The sequence below is a fragment of the Haplochromis burtoni genome, unplaced genomic scaffold (genome assembly GCF_018398535.1).
Source record: "Haplochromis burtoni strain Fernald_Lab_line unplaced genomic scaffold, NCSU_Asbu1 Contig_181, whole genome shotgun sequence".
In the NCBI taxonomy this organism is placed as follows: Eukaryota; Metazoa; Chordata; class Actinopteri; order Cichliformes; family Cichlidae; genus Haplochromis; species Haplochromis burtoni.
Window position 1 is genome coordinate 489,618 of NW_024582542.1, and position 16,637 is coordinate 506,254.

Below are 16,637 nucleotides of genomic sequence, written 5' to 3' on the forward strand. Positions count from 1 at the left end.
TAAATGTTTAAATATTAGAATTATTTAAACATAGATAATTTGAATATCTCCTCCTAGTTTTTATTTTAGAGCACAAACCAGGACATGCATGCACTGTAAAATGTAAGTTTCTGTATTTCTGACAATAGCCTCAAGATGGCGCTGCTGTTCCACAGAAGATGAACATTGCAACATCAACAAGGTTTATTTGACATTTTCTTTCATTATTATAGGTTTAGAATAATCACCACTTGCTGAGTATACCAGAGGGACAGCTCTGATTGAGCTGTTTAGAGAACAAGGTAGTGACGTGTTGAGACGAGCCATGGTCGAGATATATTTGACAAAGGATTTTGAAGATTGAGCTGCCAGGCAGGAGGCAAAGAGGAAGACCACAGAGAAGCTTCAAGAATGTAGGAGGCAGATGATTTCCTGTGGCGACCCCTAAAGGGAGCAGCCAAAGATTTTACAAACACTTTGACAGTCTTTTAAAGGCGTCCGATTCCAATAAACACCACCAAGCAAGAGTTAATAGCAGAATAAGCAGTTTGCCATTGGCAAAGGTTTGGCAAGTTTCTCATGGGTGCAACCCACATACTCAAGTCTGCTGCTCAAACAACAAATGTGACAACATTTACAGGGAAATAACCAGGATTTCCAATAGCATAACATGTATTACCAAGAAGCATTATTACAAAATTATAATTGATCAAACCACTTGTGGCAAGTTTAAATGAAAGTAAACTACTTTTGGCAGCCTCCGTTTTCACAAGGGGTTACCACAGCAACATAGCTGTGCACGTCTGATTTTGTGCTGATGAAGGCCACAACAGTGAAACGTGAGCATGGTTGGCCAAAATAACATCTTCCCTGAAGCTTTGCAACTGCTCCTTTGGGTACTTTGAGTACCCAACATGAAGTTGCACAACATTTTGCCCAGAAAAAAACAAAACCACAACACACACACACACACACACACCATAACAAAGAGGGAACAATTTGGAAACCCCAAGATTTCAAGTTTTATAATCTGCAGCTTGTCCCACAGAACCTTTCAGTCATTATAAAGTGGACACATGATTACAGAAAGCAGCCCAAAGGCCGACTCTGAATCAACTACAGCTCAAAGTGAATAATCTCACAAGACAAGATTCAGATGCATTTATTCTCCATTTATTTCATTTAAGGCATTTTATAAAATGTAGAACAGCCTTACAATATTGGCATCGGTGTCCTGTAATTTCTTGATTAATACAGTGGCAGGTATTTACCTAAAATAGGGCAAGTTCAGCAGGTAGAAACGAATGTGCCAATAGAAACCATTTCAGCTGCAAAGCATAGCACAAAACAGGAGACAGATCCAATACATGATGACCCAACACCAGTAAAGTATAAAGCCAGTGCGTGGGGGCCAACCACCTATATTACTGCATTCCACTTAGAAAGATCTGAACATTTCAGTCGTGTTTGAGTTGGGATTGTGCAATCTGGCTGAGGTATTAACAGAGTGAGGAAGGGCATACAGTGCCAACGTTATACTGACACCAGCACAGTGTGAAGCACAAAAACTCCCAGAGTGTCCAAAACTAGCAAAGTGACAACGTTTTTTTCTCCCCCCCATTTAAATCAACACATCGACCTCCATCTCAGATAAACTGGAATGTTTGTTTAAACAGTGATATGTGTTATGACATACACGTTAAGTAGAAAAATATACTAAGAAAGTTTGTAAAGCTTTCATAGAAAACATTTGCCGACATGAGTAAGATTTGGCCAAACAGAAATGCATTACACTTAAAGCAGGATGAGGGGAGGGAGGGGATGCAAGGTTACATTTATATGCATTATTTTTGTGGTCCGAATTTCCCTCCTGGCTTCTCGTCCTGCTTTTCACTCAGCTGCACGTTCAGATGATTCACTCGGGAGTCCGCTATCATCGTCGCTGTCCCCAATACGATTCAGGTTATGTCGCAGAGTGTGAGACACGTCTCCACGCCTTAAGAAAAAGGAAAAACCATTAAAACACAAGTGTAGCACTTTTGGATTTTGGCCATCCTTCACTTTGTGCTTTAGTCCTGATTGCCTCAAGCTTTAAGAAAATCCTCAATTGTACACTTTCCCATAATGCATAACGTAGCAGGCTTCCTTTAAATGACATTCTGTAAATTCAGCTGCTTTTGACGGCTTTTAATTCTTTACCCCTTAAAGAACTGAGCGGTCTGTGTCATATTTCAGGACTTGCAGAACACAACAACTGGGTTTGCATCAGAAGTTAGTGAGGGTGGTCTCTGCCTATTCAGCTACCCTTGTAAAACCTAGGAAACTATTCTAATGGGCCTTTTTACTAATCTATACTGAGGTGTCAAAACTCATCATTAAGTGTTCAGCAAGGTCGTCAAATGTCACCTCAATGGGGCGAGCGCTGCTCAGCTGTTAACCCGAACACACTGTCATTACTAACCATTTGTTTTAAACAGTCCAGGAGAATTTTGTGTGACACATCTCATATCCTGGACTTGGTCTGACACTCTGCATATTGCAAGTTTAAAGTTTCAAGGTTCTTAATAGCAGCCTACAGGATGGTGGACAGAGTTAGTGCAGCAGCCATGCCTACAATCAATGTAGATTTTGTGCTTTGAATGCACGTGGTCATTATAATGTCTGTACTGTCGGCAACATGGAATATAAAACAAATTTCCTTTTTGGAAACAAAAGAATTTTCATGTAAAAACAAAAAACAAAACAAAAAACACGAGTTCCCCAACAAATGCCACTACCTAAGCTTGCTCTTCAGAGAGGAGACCTCACGGTTCATCGTGTCTGCTGACTCAGTTGCATCATCCAGCTCCCTCTGCAGCTTCCTGCGGTAGGCATTGGCTCTTGTCAACTCCTCCTCCGATTCCTCTAGCTGACGTTTCAGCTGACGCATTCGGCTATTTGCCTTTTCAGCCTGCGGAGAACAGTCAGTGTGGGAACAAGCACATTAGCAAGGAATCAGGCTTAAATATCAGGATGTCTTAGTCCTTGAATAACTTTGAAATTACAAGTAAAGCGTGATTGGGTTAACCTGATCTTTGTACTGATCCATGTTGCGCCTCTCGTCTTCAATCTGTACCAGCACCTCTTTCAGCTTCTTCTCTGTGCGTCTCGTCAGCCTGGAGGCCTGCTGACGCTCCCTGCAGTAAACGAGAGATATGTTGCAGTAAGAAAGCCAATGCAGTATATAAAACAAACTGTCCATTTCATCGCCCCTCACTTTGACTCTGTGTCGAGCTGTTCTTCCAACTGGGCAATCTTGGCCTCTAGGCTGGTGATGGTGAACTTGTACTTGGACTTGATGGTTCCTTCAAGCTCCTGCAGCTTCAGTTTCAGCTCCTTGTTCTGGCGATCCAGCTGTGAGCGAGCGCCCTCCAGCTGCTGGGAGTTGCTGCGCTCTGTGCTCACGTCTGAGGTCAGCTGATCGACCTTGTGTCAGACACACAGGAGAGTTACCGTACTGCTGATAACCACATGCCATATTCTGTAACCAATCCAGTGCCTTCATAGTTAAAGTTAGATGCAATTCAAGCAGGTTGAGGGTCACAGATGCCAACAGACTCAATAAAGTGACCCAAAAGGTCATATTCTGCCTCTAATATTCTTGATATTTATTTATAATCACCTCTGTAAATTCTTGATGTTTATAATTAAGCGATTTGTATATATTAATGCTGTTCTTAACATATTGAATTGTTTAAATAGTTTAGTCTGTCACTGTTACCATCTTGGAGCAACTGTAACCCACATAATTTCCTTAGGGATTAATAAAGTATTCTGATGATTAATCGTGTAGTGAAAATCTGATATTGTGGCAGACTCATGAAAGGCAACCCCTTTCATTTCTTTTTAAACTGGTTTTATGTATTGTTAAACCTACTCAACTAAAGTGTTCACTTTATTTCTGTGATAACTGATGACCAATAGAAACACTTAACATTAAATATTTGCCCTACTTATAAAATAAGATGTTAACAATCAACAGGTGTCTACCTGCTGTGTGCTTCTCCTCAGGCGATCATTGACCATTTCAGTGTTGAGCTGTTCCTCCTCGAGTTCCCCTTCGAGCTCGGCTATACGAGCCTCCAGCCTTCGCTTCTCATCAGTCAGCTGAGAACTGCAAACAAATGAGGAAGAGAGAAGGTGACGCTTAATGTGATGGTGTCTCGAGAGAAACGTGTAGCCTGTGCAGGCATAAGATTCAAAGTTGTTCCTGAAATCTGAGTTTCCATATTTAATTTTACCATTCGTGATCACACACACACACACACACACACACACACACACACACGCCAGTATTTCATTCATACATCTTGGTGTTGTTGCCGTTCAGCTCATCCTGGAGCTCATCCCTCTCGGTCTGAGCCTGTCTCTTGAGTTTTTCTGCAGCGGACAGTTCCTGGAGGAAATATTAGGCACAAGTTAAACATACTACAGAGTTACATGTAAACAGTAAGATTGAGAACATTTTCAATGTGTTGCAGAGTCATCATTTGCATTAAATGAAGACCCATTCTAGAGTTCTGACTCCAGAAAAGCAGACTGGGATACATAAAGTCATCACTGAGGAAGCTTTGCAAGAAGCGTCTAGCTCTTAAATATCAGTTATGTTGGCTAATTTTCCCTCACACAGTTACATCACTCTGTAATCGCCATTTCATCTCCATACCTCCTGGGAGTGCAGCATAGACGCCTCCAAGGTCTTGAGCTTCTTCTCACTCTCTTTGGCTTCATTGACAGCTTCATCTCTGGACAAACGAAGCTCATCCAGCTCTCTCATTATATCTTTCATTTGGGCCTGGAGTGTGGACATGAAATGTATTTAAGGTGAACCTTTAAATACAGGCTGTCAGCTCATTTTACAAAAAATTAAAAACTATGACAATGGGTGGCAATTGGTTTTATGGCATCTGTAAGTGTATAATAGTCTAATTTTAGAGTGACAAGTCTCTGTATTACATTCTGTGTTGTGTTTATGGATGCATGCTTGCATATTTTACCTGGAGTTTTTTCAACTGTTTGAGGGCGTCATCGCGTCCCTTGTTGGCAGCATCGATCTGGGCTTCGAGGTCGGCCAGGTCCGTCTCCAGTTTCTTCTTAGATGAGAGGGCTAGAGCGCGCTGCCTGCGCTCATCCTCCAGCTCAACCTCCATCTCTCGCACCTTCGAGGTTAAAACGGGTAAGAAAGAAATCATGGCTCAGCCAAATATTATATATCTGGAAAGTAATTATTTTGTGACGTGTTGGGGGAGCTAAGAGAGTTCTCCCATCATGCCTTGGGACATGTGCTGCTGTTTAGATGCAGTACCATAAGTGACTTCGGTTATGCTGTTTTGACCCTTGAAGCACAGTGTAGCACAAGCAAGTGTTTAATAAGGAGCTCCCCCTACCAGCTTGGGGGTCAAACAGTGAGCTCAATCTCTGTGTGGTGCTTTCTTGTAAAGATTCCTCTGCTTGCCATAATATGTTTGAAAATTCTCTGTGGAACCTGTTTAACAAGTTGCTTCCTCCTCTCTTCTCCCTGCTCGTCTCTGGCCTGCAGGTCTCGCTCAAACTGGGTCTTCATGGCCTGCAGGTTGACCTCCAGACGTAGCTTGGCATCTTCTGTGAGCTGCAGCTCATCCTCGAGCTCCTCCAGCTGGATTTTCATCTCCTCCAGCTGCTGCTCCATGGCACGCTTGGATTTCTCCAGGTCATGAACCTGAAGGTGAACAGTTTGCATTGATAAACAGATTTTGAGTAAAGTGTTGCTCATGACCAACTTCTGCCGAGACAAGTAGAGGACGCCGGCACCGTCTTACATTCTTGCCGACGTCGTCTTTGGACGAGACCAAGTCTTCCATCTCAGCTTTGAACTGTTTGTTGGTTCGGTCCAACTCGTCCTTCAGGGTCGTCATGGTCTCCAGCTCACGAGCCAGATTCAGTGCTCGTGTCTCCTTCTCTCTGGCTTCAGCCTCAGCCTTGTCGCGTTCCTCAGCGTACCGAGTAGAAATACTTTTTTCCTCTGCCAGCATCTAACAGGAGAAGAACAGCAGAAATAAATTGCTTCATTTGTGAAGCAAAAGATCCACTTTCTTCTTCAACTCAAGTGGCTGAGAAATCAGGTTACTCTACCACACCCGTAATATTTTAAAATCGATTATGTGTGAGGTACATGACTTTTTGTCAACGTCTCGGTTCTTTACTTTCTCCGTTACTGTGTTGAGCAAACAATCCTTCATACACAACAACAATCCGACTTTATATGCATATTAAAGAAAGAAATATAACCACTAATCACAACTAGGACAGTAGGAAACAGTCTGCTCTTATGGCCCTTTGATACCTGATCAAACTTCTTCTGCTTTTTCTCCAGGTTGGACACGATCTGCCTCAGATGGTCCTGGTCCACCATGAGGTCATCCAGCTCCTGCTGTAAACGGGTTTTTGTCTTGTCCAGTTTGTCATATGCTGCCGTCTTTTCCTCCAGCTGCAGTGTCATGCTCTCCAACTCCCGCTGGATTTTCTTGCGGTTCTCCTCGGCCCCCTCGAACGACGAGGCCTCGTGTTCCAGCTTCTTCTTCATGTCCGCCAACTGAGGCGGGGGAAAAAGAAACATTTGTAGACGTTCTTGATCTGTGGTAACTGAATCAAGGTTACAGCAGAGGAGAAGATCTCTATTGGCTGCTGTGTTGTATTGCATTGTGGACTGACCTGGGTCTGCAGAGTGGAAACCTGCTTCTCCACGTTCTTCTTGTTTTCCTCCCCCTCCTCCAGCATCTCCCGCAGACTGTTCTGCTCCTCCTCCAGCTGCCTCAGGCGTGTGGAGAGGGAGAGCTTCTGACGAGTTTCCTCTTGAAGCAGCTCCTGTTCAGTGAAGGAAATAGAATATAATCCGAGAAGTACAATAACTTATTACTGGTTTGCTCAGGACTTCGACCAGTGATGTCCACCCTCAATTACTTTTATTAAAAATCTTTTTCTTTATACAAAAAAGTAACATGAAATTATTATTTCTGCATTTTCTGTCCTTGAATATAATATGTGTAGCTAAGTTTTATAGCATATAAACTAAAAAAATAAACCCTTTTCATTAGAAGTAATACCGGTAATGAATTTTGGCATTTTCACCTGTGCATCCTGCAGCTGAGACTCCACTGAAGAAAGGTCCTTGCTGGATTTGATGTTCTTGCCCTCTGCTGCACTCAAAAGGCTGTTTGCATTGTCCAACTCTGACTAGATATGATGGAGGAAAAAAGAAGTCCATTAAATAACAATTCACTTGCAGCTGCATCCTCCCCCTGTACAAGCAGTTAAATCAACCTTCTACCCCTTAAATAAATCACCCCTGCCAGATGACTAGTCATACCTGCATCTTTGTTATCTTGTCGGCGAGCTCCTTCCGCTGGCGCTCACTTTCTCCATGTTTGACCTGCAGTTCTTGAACCTGGGTTTCGGCCTTCTTGCGACGGTTTTCCGAGTCCCCCTTACCTTGAGTCAGAGTCTTCAGCTCGATCTGCAGCTCATTCAACTCGCTCTCCAGGGCATGCTTCGTTTTCTCCACTGATGCTTTGTTCTGCAGGAGCAACAAACATCATTTTTATTTTTTTATTTATTTATTTATTTTTTTAAGATGACTGCTGACACCTCCATCTTCTGACCAGTTTTTAAATAACCTTTTTGGCCTGCTCCAGCTGTTCGTTGAGCTCATCGAATGCCTGACTGTGTTTTTGCCTCATATCGGCCATCTGCTGCTCATGAGCCTTGGCCTCATCCTCGAGTGTCTTCTTCAGCTGGGCAACCTCACTTTCACGCTTGCTCCTGCATGGACAGGAGGAGGAAATAAATGACCAGAAGCACAAATCTCAAACAGTTCGTTTACATTCAGTAACTGATGGAGGGCTATCTTAGTCTTGAATCTCCTAACATACAGACTTGTATTGTTCAAGTAAACATAAACAGACTTAAGGTCCAGAACTTCAAAGGAATCGGTCATCTCATTTTCCAATAAATTGTTGGGTCACATCTATGCAAGCCTGACTGTCACCTCAGCTCCTGCTGTGCTGCAGTGGTATCCAAAGTGTCCTCCAGCTCAGTCTTGAGTGCCTCCAGCTCCTCTCCGAGGTCTCGCCGTTGTTTCTCAGACTTGGACCGTGCCTGCCTCTCCATCTCCAGGTCCTCCTGGAGCTCTGAGATCTGGGCCTCAAGCTCTCTTATCTTCTTCTGGGCAGTGTTCTTGGCTGCAGATTCTTCCTCAATCCTGGCGGTTAGGCAGAAAGAGTTAATAAAACAAAGCCAGTCTTCCTTTTGTTAGTTGGGGTTAGGGTAACCCTACCCTAAATGAATTAAGTATTGGACTAACCTAGCAAGTGCAGCCAGGAGTTCCTCCTCTTTTTTGGCCAGCTGAGCTCTGAGTTCAGCAATCTGGGCCTGCAGGTCTGCAATCTGGTCATGGAGCTCAGTAGAGTCTCCCTCAAGTTTACGTCGGTTCTTCTCCAACTCCTGGCGCACCTTCTCCTCTTTTCTCAGACGTTCTGCATTAAGAAAAAAAAAAGTAGGAAAAACTGCAATCGACTCAGTGGATTCAAAAACAACCTCAATGATAAACACTTGCCCTCCAAATCTGTGATCATGGCTTCATGTTTATTCTTGAGTTTCTGCAAGCTTTTGGACTTCTCTTCCTCCTCAGCAAGGTTGGTGGTGAACTCTGAAACCCTCTCCTCCAGCAGTTTTTTCTCCTGAGGTAAAAATGTATAAAACATATGAACATTTAAATTGTTGTTATTCTGCTGGAATATTTCAGGGTTAAAGAAATATTCTTTGTATTGTGAAATCATCAGTATGGGGATGTTAGCATGATGTACAACACCTTGTTAAGCTTGTTGTTCTGGTCCTCCAGCACCATGATGCCCTCCTCGAGTTTCTTCAGCTTGGCATCTGTAGTCACTTTCTCCATCTGGAGCTTCTGCCTGGCTGCTTCCTCCTCATCCAGCTGCTGTTCCAGCTCCTGTATGAACCAATAAATACAAATAAATGATATTAATAACCTTTCCAAAAGAACATTTTGATTTCTCTTAAAGCCCGTCGCCAGGACTTTACAGACCGTGATGTTCTGCTGCATCTTTTTTCTCTCAATTTGCATCTGAACGACCCTCTCCTCCTCTTCCTCCAGGCGAGACTCCATGTCGTGGAGGATTTCCTCCAGCTCCTGCTTCTTGATGGTCAGACGGGATCGCACCTCCTCAGCCTCGGCACAGAGGTCCGTCTCAGCCTGAAGCTGCTCCTGAAGAGCCGATTTCTCTGCATTCAGCTACCAGAGGAGAACAAAGGTTAAATCTCCAAGCTTCAGAAGACTTCTCATTGTGACATGTGTGTTATGAATTTTTTTTTATGTTCTCGGTTTAAACTTTGCCACATTCACACAAGAGAAAATTTAACTGATCAAAAGGTTAATATGCGATTCTTACCTGTTGCTGTTTGGCCTCATATTCTTTGATCAGCTCCTCAGCCTTCTCTTGTTTCTCCTTCACCTTAATCAGCTCCTCTTCCTTGGCCAGCATCTCCTCCTCCTGCCGACTCACCTGCAGCAGAGGCTTCACCTGGAGGAGGACAAAAAAAGTGGTAAAATGGCACTGAAGAAAAACTGAAAGCAAAAAGAGTGAATATACTAACACTAAAATAACAAAACCTGATTGGAGACAGTTTGGAAAGTTCAGGTAAACTCTTAAAACTAAATTTAATTAAACTTTAAGTTTTCTAAAATAATGTAATTTGTCACACAGGGAGTGGCCTTGAAACCAATTAATCTGGTCTGCTTACGTTTGTCCCAAGTCATATCTCTAACCCCACCCATGAAAAAAATCAAAAACAAAAAAAACAACAAAAAAACAAAACCCGATATTCGTCTGTTACCTTGGTGAAAAGTCTCCACCACTGCCAGTTCCTGAGTTTGAGATAGGCGGCACAGTTTCGCTGGATAACCCTCATGGCTGTCAGCTGCTGCTGCCTCTTGGTGAACGCTCTATAATTAGAATCACAAATAAAGATTACCCTGCAGACCAGATTATGAGAACCGAGTAAGAAATCACAGCATGCTCCAATGTTGCCCATGTGCAAAGGTGCTAGCTGAAATAAAATAAAATAGCTGATGTCTCATACTTGCGGGCCACATATCCTCTGCACCAGGCCTGGAAGCTGATGATCACATCAGTGATCTTTATGTCCCTCTCCTCCTCCAGGTGGGCCAGGACTCCAGCCCTGAAGAACACTTTGCTCTGACCGATGCGGAACAGGTTTGAGTCGAGCTCCAGGGCTTTGATCTGACATGCAGAACAGGGAAGTGTTTCAGTGAAACAAAACAAGACTTGTGACGAGTCCTCTTGCTCTTATGATAAATTGAAAGCTTCTACAGCTGATCTATTGATTGTGTTGTTCTTACCATGAGCACACAGGCTTGCTTGCCGTCCATAAATCCCTTTGGAATAGCGGTAGGAGTGAGGATTTCATACCTGAGAGAGAAGATCACCATTAAATCAATTAGCAGATAAAAAGGCTGACACTTTCAGGGTCAAAACTAATCTGTAAAATCAAATCCATGTAATGGAACAAATAGGCTGTTTTTTCTGTCCTTTCCTGTTTGGAAAGCCCCCCCCAAAATAAAGTGTACACAACGTAAAGTGTTGTGTACATGACGTGTTGAGTGTGCAGAACTAAATGGGGCATCCTGAACACTTCTGATTAAAATCGAATGTAGATCATTTTCATGTTTGTGACCTACGTATGTTGCGAGACTGGTTCAGTTTGTTTATTTGCAAGAAAACTAAGAATAAGGATTTGTATGTAGATTTGATCAGATGTGTGGTTTGCTCCAGTTTACATTTTTAGTTTTTGCACTGCAGAATAAATTAATATAACCATTTCCTTAAGGGGAGATATTTTCCCCAATTGCACATTAAATAAATTAAAAAAAAAAAAAAAAAAAATCAAGTTGTTGCCTCAAGTTAATGAGAAAATAATTTGGAGATTATTTAGCATTCAGACTGCTGTTGTTCTACTTAGACACTGAGGTGGTTTAATTAGGATATCAACATTTACAGTATTTAAAGAATGAATACAATTTATATAACAGCCCATCATTCTTGTATGAAATGCCCTCATGGGAGAGTTTATTTAGCAGTGGGGGGGAAAAAAAATGAGCCTAAACCTCTTATATAAATGTATAACAAATTAATTAATTAAAAAAAACAAACAAAAAAAACAAAAAAACCTACCTCTGTCTGAACTCCTGGAAGACGATGCGGTTGGGGAAGCCCTGTCTGCAGATCCGAATCCCCTCCAAGACTCCGTTACACCTGAGCTGGTCCAGAACCAGGTGAGCTTCCAGTTTCCCAGCCTGGAGGAAGAAACGATTGAAAAGATGGATTCATGTGTTCCGTCTATTAATCCTAGAAATGCTGTCAGTTTCACGGTTCAGATAAACAGGCTCAAGTTGGCAGATGCACATGATCAGTTTTAATCACGACATGTGACTGATGCAACAGTCACCTGCAGTGCTGAGAAATTCATCGAGTGTGGCATCAGTTTGTTTATTCAGTACCTTCTTCTCGTGGTTCGGGATGATGCAGCGGACAAAATTGGGGTTGGTGTTTCTAAGGGTGGTCATGAGGTTAGTCAGCTGCTCCTTGTAAAGCTGACCCACGGTGCGGAACATACCCTTTCGAGTTTTGAACGCACCCTGCGCAGAGTCCGACATTCCTGCCACCTTATCCAGGCCGACGATACGATCCACTGTTAAGATGCACAGAGCACAACTGAGTTCAGCTGTGTTGATCATTGTGTGACTTGGCTCTTAATGGTGCTGCTGACACTAGTGAAGCTAAATTTTTATGCCTCACACTCAAAGAACTGGGCCTCTTGGATACACAGATAAAGTCAGTCACATGACCTACCATCTCTCCACAAGTCAGAGGTAAACTTGTCTGTAGACTGGTTGAGCAAAGTGGCCACACACTCATTCAGAGGATCCATGTTCTTCATCAGCCATGCGTTTGCCTTGTAGTCCACCTGCAGGAGACGGATGTAAAACACAGGATGATCAGCAACCTCGGCCTTATTTTTAAGTTTGTGCTTCAAATGCCCCATTTTATATAGAACCTGATGCTTTGCTGCAATGAATAAATCATGCACCTGGTAAACGTGTTTTTGTATTCCGCGACCCTGAACTGGATAAGCGGTTCAGAAAATACACTGATGGATGAATGCTGTGTGGGCTGTCATTTTGCTGCCATCTAGTGGCACGTAGAAAGTACATTACTCAAGTTGTGACCTTAATATTTTTCCGTTTTATTTATAAATCCCCAAGTTAGTTGCCTAAAGGTGCTTTGTGTTGCAACAGAAAAAAAAAGAAAAAAAAAAGAAAAAGAAAAAGCCAAATAATCAGATGATCTATGAGAAAACACTCAGCGACGGTGGGAAGGAAAAACTCCCTTTCAAAAACTGGAAGAAACATCAAAGTGACCGTCATCTGACTCAAATACAGCGTTAGAGTATTTGAAAATTACACTCATCATTTAAGAATAGCAAAGTAGTAAGGAGCCGGAAATACATGGACAAAGTAAACTTATAATACATCACTCCCAAAGTAGTTTGTATACTTGTGAGATAATACAGCAACAGTGATTTCAAGGCTTATTTACAGGTTCAGGAACAGAATTTATAAGATTTCAGTTAACACTACTAAAAATGTTGTGTATCATTTATTGATTAAAATAAACACTAATTAAGACTAAAATAAAAATGATTTCACATCTGACCTTTCCAGCATAGTGAATGATGCAGAAATCTGCATCATCCTTGAGTTTTTTGGGTTTCTGGAACTTGGGGTGTGAGCCCTGCTCCTGAGACACCTTCTCCACAAACGACTTGTCAGTGGCTTTGGGGAACCAGCACTCTTCATCCAGCAGGGCCAGGATACCAGGAGGACTGGCCTGTAACACACACACACTTCAGAGGAATCCACTTAATCATGAAGTTTGGTTTCCATGCCACAATTATTGCACAACTGTTTGCTGTGAAGAACGTAAGCGGAAATTTCTGCAGAACACACGTAATTAATCAGAGGCGTCGCTCCAGGTTAAGACAGTTACTGCCGGAGGAGGAATGACAACTATAAGCCAACATACAGGTTTTTCAATGAGGTCGATGCAGGGCTGCAGGTCGAGGCCGAAGTCGATGAAGCTCCACTCGATGCCCTCCCTCTGGTACTCCTCCTGCTCCAGGATGAACATGGTGTGGTTGAAGAGCTGCTGCAGCTTCTCGTTGGTGTAGTTGATGCAGAGCTGCTCAAACGAGTTCAGCTGCAGGGGAGAAAAAAACAAAAACAAAAACAAAAAACAACAAAATAAAAACCCACAAAGGACAGAGTCGTTTCAGTAAATGGAAAATAAAACATTTTTCCCTTGTAGAAATAAACGGATTATTTTTTAAATAATTTACATTTATAATATTTATGCTGAAAAATCATGAGGTTACAGTTTGAATTGCTAAACCTGGTGTATAGAAGTATATACACAAGTTAAATCTTTCGGCTGCTCCCTTTAAGGCTCACCACTGCAGATCCTCTCCTACTCCCAACCCTCTGCATGTCCCTCCCTACATCCATGAAGCTTTTGTGTGGTCCTCCTCCTTTTCTCCTACCTGGCAGCTCCATCTTTAACATCCTTTTGTCCAGTATATTCACCATCCCTCATCTCTGTGTCCAAACCACTCAGCCTGGGCTCTCCCTCTCTGACGAACTCATTTGTAATCTTGACCGTTCTGCTCACCCCCGATGAAAATCTGAGCATCTTCAACTTGTAAACCTTCCCTTTCACTGCTATCATGTTACAGAAGTTGATTGTCCCTTGTTTCGGCTGGTGGATCCCTGGTATTTAAACTCATGTGCTTGTATTATTTTGATTGAACTTTCCCCTCTCTGCAGGATGCAAAATCAAACGGACAATATTTAAGTCTAAATGTACCTCAAAGATCTCAAATCCAGCGATATCCAAGATGCCAATGAAAGAGGCTCCCTGCCTCTTGGTCTTATCCAAGGCCTTATTGATTCTCATGACCAGCCAGCGGAACATCCTCTCGTAGGAGGCTTTGGCCAGAGCCTCGACTGCAAACTCGGCCTGCTCCTGAGTCTGGGCCTTCTGCACATAGTCCCTACCAACCTGGCGAAAGGAACAGGACACATGTGGATGAAATGTGTTCCTAAAATGACACGACACCACAACGATCACAGATTTTCAGACCTTGATTCTTGGAGACAAGATGGCTCGTGTGAAGTCGGTCACATTGATGCCGAGTAGGTGGCACACTTTCTGAGCAGCTGGGGGTGAAACACAGGTATCATATTGGAGCATGCAAAGGTTGATGCGTGAATGAAATGGCATGCAGCTGAAGGCACGCATAGAGGACAAGACGATGATGGTGTGTGTAAATGCGTATACCGGTGTCATCGGGCAAGGAGGCCTGGTCAGAGTTGCGCTCCTTTTTGAAAGTCATGTTCCCCAACTGCAGCACGGCAGACACCAGCTTCAACAGGCCTGACCAAGAAACAAAAGTCAATGTCTGCATGTCTGGTAACCTCGCAAATTAAAAAAAAAACACCCAAAAGATATTCGGACTTATCTGGGAAATCAAAGGCATAACTAGAACGCAATTTTTAACCCTGCGCTGTAACCTTACACATAACCTGACGTCCACCTCCCGAGACACATCAGGTCGACCCAGCCCGCAACAACTGAATGGTGTAGGAGTCCACGGTGTAAGGTTGTTCAGACTAAAATTAACCTTGAGTTGTATAAGTAGTATGTCTACTCTATACACGACTTAGCCCAACTTCCCAAAGCTTTTCTAGCCTTTCCCAAGTTTGTGCAACAGCATCATGGTGATGTCACACCAAATCACATGCATTAAAGTCTTTTCTTGAACTTGTCACCCATCTTATTTAAAACATAAAATAGCATTTCTTTGGAATTTAAAATAAATGCCTAAAAATGTGAGATTTGAGAAACAAAACAAAACCCCCCACAACACCACCACCAGGTAAGACGTGTGTGGAAAACCTTAAAAAGCATTATTAAAATCAATTAGTCACAAAATTAACTTTCAGACTAACCGATAGTTAAAATAAACAAAATTATAAGTACCAGTTATTTCTTCATCTGGGATGCTCATGATGTTAAAGGCCTCCATGGTTTCGGCGTACAGGTCTTTGTCCTGCTGTCCGGGAATGGTCACATGTCCGTTGGACAGGAAACGGTACTTGCTGTAATCCTCCAAACACAACTCCGCTGGATAATAACGAGAAGGAGAGAGAGATTTATTCACCAAGTACTCTTCATTTTATTTCTGTAAAGCTGAAGATTTGGGCCTTGCATTGGCTCAACCGCAAACAGAGCTCTGCAGTCGCAGTGGCTGTAACGACGGAGTGAAGAAAAAGTGAAGCTCCATCATCGCGGCCCAAGTCGGCCATTTCTGATGCATTACTATGAGTTCTTCATAGATTGCAGTGATTAAAAATGTAAAGCACATGCAGCTGGCAGGGCTGGCACAGTGACTTGGCTCTGTGCAGCCTCTCATTACATTCAGAGAAAAGTGTTTCAGTGCTCACAGCGCAGCTTCTCCCCGGCTCCCGTCAGCATGTAGTAGAAGATGTGGAAGCCCCTCTCGTCTTTAGCTTGTCTCACAGCTCGAGACTTCTCCAAAAGATCTGACAATTCAATCAAGGACAAAACATCAAAAGGAAGAGCAGCAGCACAGCGTCATCTATAAGAAAAACCAGTTCATGGTAAAGTGATTAATTTAATCTGTTTGGCACCTTTGAAGCCCTCAGATTTTATTCATCACTTTATCTGAACTTCAGTCCTTTTCTTACAGGAAGGCCAAATGTCCAGACTACTTTTAATGATGCATAAATCAGAACTTAACAGGTGCAAGGTTTGGCAAAGAGCAGAGACGCCGCCACAATTTTTACATTTGTGAGGGTGGCCAGTGCCCCGCTTGGCTCACCGTCAATGCCGCCCCTGGGAAAGAGGTGTAAGAGTTCACGGGAACATTAGCTCTTTTTTTCAGATTAGGCCAGAAGAAATCAAGTTTTAAAAGGATACAAGTTTCAATGTTGGCTCCAACGATGTAACCATTGACATCAAAGTTGATCCTGATGAATTTTCCCTGAAAAAGATTTTTTTTATAAATCCACCACAAAAAGACATTAAGTCAATTTTCACCAAACTTTTATAGACTTTGTCTGAAAATAATCAACACATTTGGACCAAACAGCAGGAACTTCTACTCAGGCAGCATCTTTCACCAGTGTGAGATCCAAGGTGGACCATTTCCTGGTAGTTGTATAAACATGTAGATAACCTTTTGTAGCTCAGATTCTTTCAAAGTTGATATTTCTATTGTAAGTACTATTTAAGAAATACAACTACAAAAAAACAAAAAGAAAACTACACTATTGGAGGGTTTTTTTTAATTATTTGTTTTGGTTATGTATGTTTATTTGGGGATTTGGTGTTTTGGAGGGAATAATTTTATCGGACAGAAATAAGTGTCTTTACTGCACATGTGACAATAAAACTTTAAATAAAAAC

At 42.5% G+C, this 16,637-nt stretch overlaps 1 protein-coding gene across 3 annotated transcripts in view; it reads right to left on the reverse strand.

Moving 5' to 3' along the window:
• Positions 1-1,125: 1,125 nt before the first annotated feature.
• LOC102301061 (myosin-9) overlaps positions 1,126-16,637 on the reverse strand; it is a 23,548-nt gene continuing 8,036 nt past the window's right edge. For all 3 annotated transcript variants that reach the window (XM_005934467.3, XM_005934466.3, XM_014337506.2), the window contains 35 exons: positions 16,149-16,212; positions 15,653-15,751; positions 15,189-15,332; positions 14,487-14,582; positions 14,289-14,365; positions 14,013-14,207; positions 13,176-13,349; positions 12,807-12,980; positions 11,943-12,057; positions 11,591-11,781; positions 11,265-11,386; positions 10,433-10,502; positions 10,153-10,313; positions 9,907-10,015; positions 9,462-9,593; positions 9,098-9,304; positions 8,864-9,001; positions 8,609-8,732; positions 8,357-8,528; positions 8,042-8,254; positions 7,671-7,815; positions 7,364-7,570; positions 7,126-7,230; positions 6,709-6,861; positions 6,341-6,589; positions 5,817-6,029; positions 5,504-5,716; positions 5,016-5,177; positions 4,685-4,813; positions 4,326-4,414; positions 4,009-4,132; positions 3,236-3,444; positions 3,047-3,155; positions 2,757-2,929; positions 1,126-1,975 (listed from right to left, as the gene is read on the reverse strand). In XM_005934467.3, coding sequence (XP_005934529.1) covers positions 1,870-1,975; positions 2,757-2,929; positions 3,047-3,155; positions 3,236-3,444; positions 4,009-4,132; positions 4,326-4,414; positions 4,685-4,813; positions 5,016-5,177; positions 5,504-5,716; positions 5,817-6,029; positions 6,341-6,589; positions 6,709-6,861; positions 7,126-7,230; positions 7,364-7,570; positions 7,671-7,815; positions 8,042-8,254; positions 8,357-8,528; positions 8,609-8,732; positions 8,864-9,001; positions 9,098-9,304; positions 9,462-9,593; positions 9,907-10,015; positions 10,153-10,313; positions 10,433-10,502; positions 11,265-11,386; positions 11,591-11,781; positions 11,943-12,057; positions 12,807-12,980; positions 13,176-13,349; positions 14,013-14,207; positions 14,289-14,365; positions 14,487-14,582; positions 15,189-15,332; positions 15,653-15,751; positions 16,149-16,212 — 5,163 coding nt within the window. In that variant the 3' untranslated portion in view covers positions 1,126-1,869. The remainder of the gene's footprint in view (positions 1,976-2,756; positions 2,930-3,046; positions 3,156-3,235; positions 3,445-4,008; positions 4,133-4,325; positions 4,415-4,684; positions 4,814-5,015; positions 5,178-5,503; positions 5,717-5,816; positions 6,030-6,340; positions 6,590-6,708; positions 6,862-7,125; positions 7,231-7,363; positions 7,571-7,670; positions 7,816-8,041; positions 8,255-8,356; positions 8,529-8,608; positions 8,733-8,863; positions 9,002-9,097; positions 9,305-9,461; positions 9,594-9,906; positions 10,016-10,152; positions 10,314-10,432; positions 10,503-11,264; positions 11,387-11,590; positions 11,782-11,942; positions 12,058-12,806; positions 12,981-13,175; positions 13,350-14,012; positions 14,208-14,288; positions 14,366-14,486; positions 14,583-15,188; positions 15,333-15,652; positions 15,752-16,148; positions 16,213-16,637) is intronic.